The sequence below is a fragment of the Trichosurus vulpecula genome, chromosome 2, assembly GCF_011100635.1.
Source record: "Trichosurus vulpecula isolate mTriVul1 chromosome 2, mTriVul1.pri, whole genome shotgun sequence".
Taxonomy (NCBI): Eukaryota; Metazoa; Chordata; class Mammalia; order Diprotodontia; family Phalangeridae; genus Trichosurus; species Trichosurus vulpecula.
The window spans coordinates 107,560,883-107,573,036 of NC_050574.1; the positions used below are offsets into that span (position 1 = coordinate 107,560,883).

Genomic DNA, 12,154 nt, shown 5'->3' on the forward strand with positions numbered 1-12,154 from the left:
GGCTTAATGGAGGCTTTTCTGTTTGGGTTTGACACCACTGGCTTAGATAACTATTAGTTGGGCATTGTGGCAGAGGAGATTCTTGTTGGGGTAAAAAAAAGTTGGACTGATGTCCTCAGAAGTCCTTCCAACTCAGAGATTGCCTTCTTTTGTGGTATTCATTAACTGGATTGCATACTTAATATATTTGCAAATTTCTTATAGTGTTTGACCTCAAAATGATAAGTGTTTAGTTACAGAGTTGTCACATTTTAAAATCAGTAAGAATTCTTTTTTTAAAAAGGCATATTAGGTCGCTAATTTTTGTATAATACTAGTTGAGCTCTTTTGCCTTGTTCTTTAATAGGTTTATATTGTTTTTATCCATTTAGAAAGTTAGAGATCATGAATATGTTTCTCACCTTCCTCCAAATGTAGGTTTCTTGACACGTGAGCTATTTTGTATAAGTCTTATCTTAGAATGATCTTTGTTTTATGCCTGGACCATAAGTTGCTGCCTCAGATAATGTGATATATTTAGGAGACGCCATAAATGTTAGTGAGATTGCAAAGAATGAGAGGGCACTAGTTTGCTGGTAGTCTTTGGCCTGTAGGCAATCTGACCCTTGACAGATCAGCCTCAACCTCAGTGTTCTGTTCTGATATAAACCATGAATAGGAAATTCACGACTGCTGCTTTCTCAGACAATTAATGAAGTAACCTTGGGAAATGGCTGTGTAACATGTGGATCTAGGTTACTGCCATTATCCACAGGTGCCAGGAGTTAGGAACTGTCAGGGGAAATTGTGGAAACCAGATCTATCTAATGATAATGTATCAAGCATAGTTTTTCCTTATGCTAAAGACTGAGGTCAGTCTTATGGTTAAGGGAAGATTCTAGGAAAATAAGATGTATAGAGTATTGCTAACATACTTAAGTAAATTTTGCTAACAGAATTGACTAATCAAAAAAGAAATTTTCAGCGTTCTTTTAAGCTTCTAATGGAATTTATCACAGACATAAGTTCTGGAAGCAGTTGGGGAGAATTGAATTATCCAATTAAGAAAGTAGTCTATCCCATTTTTCCCCCAGGTGTAATGTAAATACTGTTATTTCTGTATGGCTCAAGTGTTTGAGGAAAACAGGCTTTGCTAATTCTTGTCTAAAGCATTTAAATTATTTAACATTCTTTTGCTAATAAAAATTGATCACTTGACTGCAATACCTAGCTGAAGTAGATAATGTTTTGGCATTTTTTATTTAGTCTCGACCAGTGATTTTTAACCTTTTTTTGTGTCATGGACCCTTTGGCAGTCTGGTGAAGCCTGTGGACCCCCTAGCAGAATAATATTTTTAAATAATTGAAAGAAATGCCATCACAGATAGAGATGAGTAAAAATAAAGATTTTTTTATTTCTTATCTAAGCTCATGAACCCCTTGAAATCTGTCCATGAGTAACCCTCAAGTGGTCCATGGACCTCAGGTTAAAGACCCTTGGTCTAAAATTACAGTTGCACAGGCGGAAGAAACTCCCTCTAACAGGAGACATCAGCAACTCTTCTACAAGTGAGTTTAGAAAATTGCCAGGGACAATGAGAGATTAAATCACTATTATAGAACTTGCAAAGTCAGTATACCAGAGGTGATATTTGTACTTGGATATTCCTGACTGTCAGACAGTTAATATTTATTAAGCGCATGCTACAGGCCAGGCACTAACTATGCTGTGCCAGGGATATAAAAAGAAACAAAAGACAGTCCCTACCCTCGAGCTCACACTTTAATAGGGGAGACAACATGTAAAAACCTATGTGCAAACAAGGATATACACACATACACACAGATATACACGTTTATACATATGTGTGCATGTGCATACACACATACACACATAAAAGAGGTAAGATATTACAGGTAAGAGGGATTGGAAAGGCTTCCTGTAGAAGATGGAGAAAACTGAAGACTGACTGTCCACTTTGCCCACAGTGTCTTATTACCCACTTTTACAGTTGAGGAAAGAGAGGTGCAGAAAACTTAAACAGTGTGTCCATGGTCAAGCAGCTAGTAAATAGGGACCCAAACCCAGGTTTCCATGTATAGTGCCCATTTTCTGTGCAATATGGTATTTGAATATACTAATTTTCAGTTAGATATACTGAAGCCTAAAGACTTGCCACATGTAGCAATATGTATATGAACTTTTAAAAACATAATTCATTAATATTGGAGTTGTTTGCCTCATTTTATACCTACTGTCTGGCACATCTTTGTGAATAGTTGGAAAACCATCCAGTCCTCTAAAGTCATTATGTCAAATGTTGATTTAATTAAGCACTTACTATGTGCCAGACACAAGGCTGAAGATTAGGGTTACAAGTAAAGGCAGAATCACAGTTCCAGCCTTCAAGGAACTCCTAATGAGAGATGTAACATGTAAATAGCTAGGTAGATGGTAGATATTTAAAAAAAATTTTTTTTTGAAAGAAGGCATAAGCAGCTAGGAAACTGGGAAGACCCTCCTTTAGAAGGTGAGGTTTGAGCTGAGCCCTGAGGGAAGCCAGGGATACTAGAAGACAGCAGCAAGGGGGCAGAACATTACAGGCATGGGGTCCAGTAAAAAGGCAAAGATGAAAGATAGAGTGAAGTGTTCAAGAAACTGCAAATAAGCTAGTATAGCTAGACTGAAATGTGTATGTAGGGGAAAAAGATATGAGAAGTCTGGAAGTATAGGAAAGATCAGCTTATGAAGAGCCCAAAACAGTACTTGATATTTAATCCTTGATAGGGAGTCATTGAAACTTACTGAGAGGAAAAGTAGATGGGGTCAGACCTACGATTTAGAAAAATCACTTTGACTGCAGAGTGGGGGATGGATTAAATTAGAGAGATTTGAGGCAGGGGCATTAGTCCAGGCAAAAAATTATGAGGACCTTGAACTCAGGTTGTGGTGGTATGAGTAGAGAGGAGATGTATACTATTGATGCCATGAAGATAGAAATGACAGGATTTATTATAGGATTGGACATATGGAGAGTGAAGAGTAAGAAGACTCCAAGGTTGCTGGCCTGGGTAACTGAGAGGATGTTGATGCCCTTGACAGTAATAGCAAAGTTGGGAAGCTAGGTTTTGGGGGCAAAATAATAAATTCTGTTTTGGATATGCTGAGTTTTTGATGCCTTACAGGATACGTAGTTTTCCAAAAGGCAGTTGGAGATGCATGACTGTAGCTCAGCTGAGATACTAGAACTGAACATATAGATTTGGGAATCATTTGTATATAGATGATGATTAAATCTGATGAGATCATCAAGCAAAATAGTGTAGAGTAAAAAGAGGCCTTAGGGCATATCCTTTCTCTTCCTCAGGAATGGCATGGAAGAAGAATCAGTAAAGAAGACTGAGGAGTAGTCAGATGATAAAAGGACAAATGAGAGGAATAGTGTCATGAAAACCTAGAGAGGAGAGAGTATTCAGAAGGAGATGGTGGTGGACTGTTTCAGAGGCTGCAGAGAGGTCAAAGAGGACAAGTTTTGAGAAAAACCTATTACATTGTTGTGGTCATGATAAAAATTGTTCTCATCTGCTTAATTTGCTCTGGGTTAGTTGATTTAAATCTTGCCATATGTTTCTGATTTCTTTTATATTCATCATTGTTTATGGTGCAGTAATATTCTGTTACATTGTTATGCCACAATTTATTTAGTCATTCCCCATTTGATGGACACTCAATTTGCTTGTAGTTTGTTTCTATTACAAAAAGTGTTTTTATAATTTTGTATATTACTGGATTTTTCCATCTTTGGCTTTCTTGGGGATATTTACCTAACTGTGGTATCCTTGGATCAAGGAGTATGTATAATTAAGTGACTTTTCTTAGTGTTTTTGTAACATTTTCCAGATTAGTTGAACCAGTTTAAGAGCAACAGAGTTGCATTTCCCCTATGGCTGTCTTTATACAAGCCTTCCAACGTTTATCATTTTTTCTTTTGTCATCATTTTCATTCTGTTGTGTGTGTTGAAACCTAAGAATTTCAACGTACGTTTCTCTTAAGATTTAGAACATTCATTTACATAATACTTCTTAGCTTGATTTCCTCTTTTAAAAGTAACCTTTCTGTATGTTTTGACCCTTGGGAAATGACTTTTGCTCTTATGTATTTTTATCATTTCCCCTTCCTTCTTAGATATCAGAACATTTATCAGAGGTACTTGCTACAAAGATTTTTTCTTCATTTAATTGCTTTTCTGCTCCTTCGTGAGCTTTTCTAGACATAAATTTTTCTTTTTCAGGGAAAGGGCAAGGACTGTCTTATACTTATTTGTATCCACATAGTACCTTGTACATGGTAGGTCCTTAATAATATTTGTTGAAACTTTGCAAATATGTTCACTTTTTCTTTCTCGATGGCCTAATCTATAAAGTCTTTATCAGAACTACAGGTTATTCAGTTAATGCCTTTTAAAACTTTTGACTATGTACTTGGAGTCATCTTTATAAAAACAACCAGATATTTGGTATTCTAAATCATTTTAATACACCTAGGTAGTGGATTTAAATACTATGTAACTGCATAGAACGTTAGGCATCCAAATACCTAGCAAAAGAACCAGGTAATTCTTGATGACAGATGCCACGTAGTAAATCAAAAGTGTAGTTTTCATTCTGATAATTTAGCTAATTTTGGGGAGCTACATGGTCTCTGAGGTTCCCTTAAATTCTATCATTCTATTTTTCTAGAATTTGTAGAATTGGTGATGTTATGGTGCCATATTTATGTGGTAAACATTTTGCATGAGTATTTTGGAATGACTTTTTGTTGTTCCTATTATCTAATAGCTGTTTTGTTATTTTCCTCCTGTATGATTTCTAATGTTTCATATTTAGTATTAAGTGGAGGCAGTTAGGTAGTAGCACAGTGCACAGAAAGTTAGTCCAGGAATCAGAAAGATCTGTGTTCAGATGTTCTCTTGTTTATTAGCTGTGTGACCCTGGGCAAGTCACTTAACCACTGTCTGCCTCAGTTTCCTCATCTGTAAAATGGGAATAATAACACCTTCCTCTCAGGGTTGGTGTGAGGATAAAATTTTGTAAACCTTAAAGCACTACCTAGATGCTGTTGTTGTTATTGTTTTTGTTATTATTGTTCTTAGCTGGGAGAAAAAATTACGAGCTTTTTTGTTAATTTTTCCATTAGAATTTCTAAGCTATGTGGCAGTTGTTTTAAGATTTAGTAGCAAACTTATTTTTTTCCCTTTGTTTGTTTAATAGGGCTGATGGAGTCATGAGAACAATGAATACAGAAAAACTCCTTAAAACTGTACCAATTATTCAGAACCAGATGGATGCACTTCTTGATTTTAATGTAAGTTCAATTGTACTTTTAGTTTATTTATACTTGATACGAATTATTAATAAATTTAAGTACATTTGCTGTTCATGCAGGGGTTACCTAACTAGAAACCTAAAATTTCAATTCATACTCTTGCCGTGAAACATTTTATAGGTTCTGAGATTTTAGTGGTAATACTATACTATTTTGGCAAAACTATTAAGTGTTCCAAAGTAAATTATCTTTATTTTCTTTCTGTGCTTGAGGACTTTCCATGTTTGATTTGTTTTCTTTTCTTGAGCTCCAGTTTTCTACTAAAATTTGCTGGTGGTTAGGTAGCACTTGCAGAAGTACAACATTTCCAGACACCAAGCATAAATAAAATCTTAAGAATATTTTAAAAAGGTTTTTTTTTCCAAATAATAGCTATTTAGGTTGCTTTATTTTTAGGTCTCTTAAGGAATTTTCAGCTTAGTGTGACATTTCTGTTTAGCTTCATGGGGATCACAGCAAAGTAGTTTTTGGAAGTAGTAGATGTTCTTAAAAACCCTAGAAAGCATAGTAATAAATTGGGCCTTTCTTGAAATGATAAATAGTATTTATCTAAAACCAGGAGTGAGTATTATCTGTAGTGGGGATAAACTAGAAGCCTTTCTAGTAAGATCAAGAGTGAAGCAAGGATGTCTAATATCACAACTCTTATTTAATGTTGAACTAGAAATGCTAGCTACAGCAATAAGACAAGAAAAAGAAATTGAAGGAATTAAAATAGGCAACAAGTAAACAAAACTATCACTCTTTGCAGGCAGTATGATGGTATACTTAGAGAATCAACTAAAAAACTAGTTGAAATAATGAACAACTTTAGCACAGTTTCAGGATATGCAATAAACCCATACAAGTCTTCAACCTTTTTACATATTACCAACAAAATCCAGGAATGAGAGACAGAAAGAGAAATTCCATTTAAATAACTGCAGACAGTATAAAATACTTGGGAACTGACCTCCCAGGGCAAACCCAGGAACTATATGAACATAATTACAAAACAATTCTTGAAAATAAAGACAGATCTAAACAATAGAGAAGTATTAATTGCTCCTGGGGTGACTGAGCCAATGTAATAAAAATGACAATTCTACTTAAGTTAACTTGTTTATGCAGTGCCATACCAATTAAACAACCTAAGAATTATTTTACAGAGCTAAAAATAACTAAATTTTTTAAAAATTTATTTAATTTATTTCATATTTTTAGTTTTCAGCATTTTCACAAGAGTTTGAATTACAAATTTTCTCCCCATTTCTGCCCCCCCCCACTCCAAGATGGCATATTTTCTGGTTGCCCCGTTCCCCAGTTAGCCCTCTCTTCTGTCACCCCACTTCACCCCCCATCCCCTTTTCCCTTACTTTCTTGTAGGGCAAGATAAATTTCTGTGCCCCATTGCCTGTATATCTTGTTTCCTAGTTGCATGCAAAAACTTTTTTTTTTGACCAATTGTTTTTAAAACTTTGAGTTCCAGATTCTCTCCCCTCTTCCCTCCTCATCCACCCTCCCTAAGAAGGCAAGTAATTCAACATAGGCCACATGTGTATCATTATGTAAAACCCTTCCACAATACTCATGTTGTGAAAGACTATCTATATTTTGCTCCGTCCTATCCTGACCCCCTTTATTCAGTTTTCTCCCCTGACCCTGTCCCTTTTTGAAAGGGTTAGTTTTTGATTACCTCCTCCCCCTATCTGCCCTCCCTTCTATCTTCCCCCCTTTTTTATCTCCTTCCTCCTCCTTTCCTGTGGGGTAAGATACCCAATTTAGTGTGTATGGTATTCCCTCCTCAGGTCAAATCCAATGAGAGCAAGATTCACTCATTCCCCCTCACCTGCCCCCTCTTCCCTTCCTACAGAACTGCTTTTTCTTGCCACTTTTATGTGAGATAATTTACCCCATTCTATCTCTCCCTTTCTTTCTCTCTCAATATATTCCTCTCTCATCCCTCAATTTGATTTTATTTTTTTAGATGTCATCCCTTCATATTCAACTCACCCTGTTGCCCTCTGTCTATAAATATATATATATATATATGTGTGTATATATATATATGTATATGTATATGTATTCCCTTCAACTACCCTAATAATGAGAAAGGTCTCATGAATAACACATATCATCTTTCCATGTAGAAATGTAAACAAAACAGTTCAACTTTACTAAGTCCCTTATGAATTCTCTTTCTTGTTTACCTTTTCATGCTTCTCTTGATACTTGTATTTGAAAGTCAAATTTTCTGTTTAGCTCTGGTCTTTTCACTGAGAAAGCTTGAAAGTCCTCTTTTATTGAAAGTCCATATTTTCCCTTGGAGCATGATACTGAGTTTTGCTGGGTAGGTGATTCTTGGTTTTAATCCTAGCTCCTTTGACCTCTAGAATATCATATTCCAAGGCCTTCGATCTCTTAATGTAGAAGCTGCTAGATCTTGTGTTATCCTGATTGTATTTTCACAATATTCAAATTGTTTCTTTCTGACTGCTTGCAGTATTTCCTCCTTGATCTGGGAGCTCTGGAATTTGGCGACAGTATTCCTAGGAGTTTTCTTTTTGGGATCTTTTTGAGGAGGCGGTCTGTAGATTCTTTCAATTTCTATTTTACCCTCTGGCTCTAGAATCTCAGGGCAGTTCTCCTTGATAATTTCTTGAAAGGTGATGTCTAGGCTCCGTTTTTGATCATGGCTTTCAGGTAGTCCAATAATTTTTAATTATCTCTCCTGGATCTATTCTCCAGGTCATTGGTTTTTCCAATGAGATATTTTACATTGTCTTCCATTTTTTCATTCCTTTGGTTCTGTTTTATAATAATATTTTGCTTTCTCATAAAGTCAGTAGCTTCCACTTGCTCCAGTCTAGTTTTTAAGGTGGTATTTTCTTCAGTGGTCCTTTGGACCTCCTTTTCCATTTGGCTAATTCTGTGTTTCAAGACATTCTTCTCCTCATTGGCTTTTTGGAGCTCTTTTGCCATTTGAGTTAGTCTATTTTTTAAGGTGTTATTTTCTTCAGTATTTTTTTGAGTCTCCTTTAGCAAGTCATTGACTTGTTTTTCATGGTTTTCTCGCATCACTCTCATTTCTCTTCCCAGTTTTTCCTCCACTTCTCTAACTTGCTTTTCCAAATCCTTTTTGAGCTCTTCCATGGCCTGAGACCAGTTCTTGTTTTTCTTGGAGGCTTTTGATGTAGGCTCTTTGACTTTGTTGCTTCTTCTGGCTGTATGTTTTGGTCTTCTTTGTCACCAAAGAAAGATTCCAAAGTCTGAGACTGAATTTGAGTCTGTTTTCACTGCCTGGCTGTGTTCCCAGCCAACTTACTTGACCCTTGAGTTTTTTGTCAGGGTATGACTGCCTGTAGAGTATAGAGTACTTTGTCCCAAGCTTGAGGGGCTGCACTGTTGTTTTCAGAGTTAGTTCTACACAGAAAGCTCTGTCACACCATTGTTCCTCCTCCCCCAAGAACGGCCAACCCGGACCTTGACTCAGATCTAAGCTGGCTGTGCACTCCCACTCAGATCCACCAGTTAATTCCTCCCACCAGGTGGGCCTGGGTCCAGAAGTAGCTGCAGCTGTAGCTCTGTAAGCAGCCTTGGAGCTGCACCACCTCTTCTGCCCCCAGGGCAGTGGCTGGAGCTTGAATTCCTTTCACTCTGTCCCAGCAGCTTTTTTCACTAACCTTCTCTGTTGTCTTTGGTGTTTGAGGGTTGAGAAGTCTGGTAACTGCCACAGCTCACTGATTGAGGGTGCTAGGGCTTGTTCTGCCCGGCTTCTGCTCTGGTTGGTGCAGGCATGGCTCATGCTGGGCTCTGCTCTGCTTCCAGTTCTGTGTGATAGACTTGACCCAGCAACCATCCGGGCTGTCCTGGGCTGGAGCCCTGCTTCTCTCTGCTATTTTGTGGATTCTGCAGTTCTAGAATTGTTCAGAGCCATTTTTTATAGGTGTTTGGAGAGACCTAGGGTGGGGTGAGCTCATGCCAACTCTCTGCTTTCCAGCCGCCATCTTGGCTCCACCCCAAATAATGACAAAGTTGATCTGAAAAAACAAAAGGTCAAAAATATCAAGGGAATCAATGAAAAAATTGTGAAGGAAGGAGGCCTGGTAGTACCAGATTTCAAACTGTATTACAAAGTAGTAATCATCAAAAACAGTTTGGTACTGGCTAAGATGTAGAATGGTGGATCAGTGAAATAGATTAGGTTCACAATATGTAAGATTAAATGACCGTGGTAATCTAGTGTTTGATAAACCAAAAGATCCAAGCTTTTGTGGCAAGAACTCACTGTTTCATAGTAGTTGCTGGAAAAACTGGAAAATAGTTTAGCAGAAACTAGGCATAGACCAACATCTCACAAGTATACCAAGATAAGGTCAAAATAGGTAAATGATTTATACATAAAAGCAATATTATAATCAATTTGGGGGAGCATGAAAAATTTTATCTGTTAGATCCATGGTTAAAGAAGAGTTTATGACCAAATGAGATAGAGAGGACCACTGGAAGTATAATGGATAATTTAGATTACATGAAATTAACAAAATTAATGTAGCTAAAATTAGAAGCAAGGGAGGAAACTGGGGGGGGGTGGAGATTCACGGCAGATTTCTCTGATAATGGCCTCATTTCTCAAATATGTAGGGAACTAATTAAATTTATAAAAATAAGAGCCATTCCCCAATTAATAAATGGTCAAAGGATGTGAACAGGTAGTTTTCAGAAGAAGAAGTCAAAGCTATCAACAGTCATATGAAAAAATGCTTTAAATCACTAATAGAGAAATGGCAAATTAAAGTATCTCTGAGGTATCACCTCACACCTCTCAAGATTGGCTACCATGACAGAAAAGGAAAATGACAAATGTTGGAGGGGATGTGGGAAAATTGGGATATTAATGCACTGTTGGTGGAGCTGTGAATTGATCCAGCCATTCTGTAGAGCAATTTGGAACTATGCCTAAAGGGCTGTAATACTGTGCATTTCCTGTGACCTAGCAGTACCACTCCTAGGTCTGTATTCCAAAGAGATAAAGAAAAAAGATCTTTGTGTACAAGAATATTTATAGCAGCTCTTTTGTGGTGGCAAAGAATTGGAAATTGAGGGGATGCCCATCAATTAGGGAGTGGCTGAACAAATTGTATTATAGTATTGTGATGAAATCTCTTGCGCTATAAGAAATAACAAGCAGGATGGGTTCAGGAAAAAAAAACCTGTAAAGATTTACATGAACTTATACAAAGTGAACTTATACAAACATGAACTTATACAAAGCAGCACCAGGAGAACATTGTACACAGTAACAGCAATATTATAATTATGGTCAACTCTGAAAGACTTAGCTACTCTAATAGAAACAGTGATCCAAGGTAATGCTAAAGGACTCAAGAATAAAAAATGCTATCTCTACATCCATAGAGAGAATTGGTGAATTCTGAGTGCAGATGGAAACATACTTTTTTGACTTTATTTTTCTTGCCTTTTTTTGGTAATATGGCTCATATGTATATGTTTTGCATGACTTAACATGTATAATTGATAGAGTGCTTGCCTTTCTCAGTGGTTGGGGGAGGGGTTAGAGGGAAAGAGAGAATTGAGAACTCAAAATTTTAAAAAATGAGTATTAAAGTATAATTTAAAAATAAGGAAATAGAATGTTCAAATAGTTGTATAATTGTCACGAGGTTCACAGGGCAAAGTACTGTGACTGATTTCCAAAAAAAAAAAAGTAACTTGTTTTAAAAGAGTAGTCATTGTCTTCCCATTACTATTTTGCTTATTTGAATTGTTTAGCGCCAAATTTTTTGTTTTTTCCTTTGTGGTGTGTGTGTATGTGTGAATTTGCATTATGTAACATTTTACCTCACTAGTTTAAATGTTTGGTGCTTAATTAATAGAACAACATCAGAGCTGATTTTGCTTGTCAACAGAACCTTCAAACCCTGAGATGGTTCTGTATTTGCCTGGATAGGAGAAGACTAGGGTTGCTACAAATATAGATAATGATATTGGCACACATAACTGACTTTAGTCCTTAGAAATATAGTCCTTAGAAATTTCACAGGATCCCAAATGACAAGAGGAGTATAGGTAAAATTGACTTCGGTTTATCTATGAGTGCTCATAGAAGTAGAATTGAGAGAAGGCATGGCCTGAAGCTGATCTTTTTCAGGAGTCTTCCAGAGTAAAATAAAACAGACCCACAGGTGGTTTATAGATTCCTTGACAACACCATATCAAGCATGTCTATACAAACCATACTGTGAAAATTTGCTGGTGGTTAGGTAACCCTTGCATGTGTACCATACTTCCAGAAACCTGGCATACATTTTAAGAGAGATTAAAAAAAAAGCAAACAGTAGAAATGCTAGTGCCAGACAATTGATACCTTAAATTTTGTAATGATACTGCTGCCATCTATCCATTGGATGCTTTGCACTAGGGAGAAGAGGAACTACTTACTAAGAAATGTGATTAGCCTATGTTATTACTACCTGTGTTGATCATTTTATATCCCAAATGACCCACTCTAATGTTAGAAAGAGTAATATTTGGAGTAATAATTCCTGAAAGGGATAAGGGGAGATGCTCTTGCTCTTGCATCCGTAGATCACTAACCTGTAAGGATAGTTTCTGAAATGTGCAGATGTGAGCATTATATACCTATTTGGGACAGTGAAGTTAAGAAACAGTATTCTCTTTGTATTCATGACATAGTGCAGTGTAGGGTAATTCTTTACTACTGGTAGGCCTGTGGCAATTTACTCCCACCCTGAAGCAGCTAAAGACTGTTCCCACATTCTTTTGTG

The 12,154-nt window shown here is 36.7% G+C and overlaps 1 protein-coding gene across 20 annotated transcripts in view; it reads left to right on the top strand.

The window, feature by feature from the left end:
* Positions 1-12,154, top strand: part of PICALM (phosphatidylinositol binding clathrin assembly protein) — a 129,594-nt gene that overhangs the window by 42,149 nt on the left and 75,291 nt on the right. For all 20 annotated transcript variants that reach the window (XM_036745872.1, XM_036745873.1, XM_036745857.1 and 17 more), the window contains exon 5: positions 5,252-5,345. In XM_036745872.1, coding sequence (XP_036601767.1) covers positions 5,252-5,345 — 94 coding nt within the window. The remainder of the gene's footprint in view (positions 1-5,251; positions 5,346-12,154) is intronic.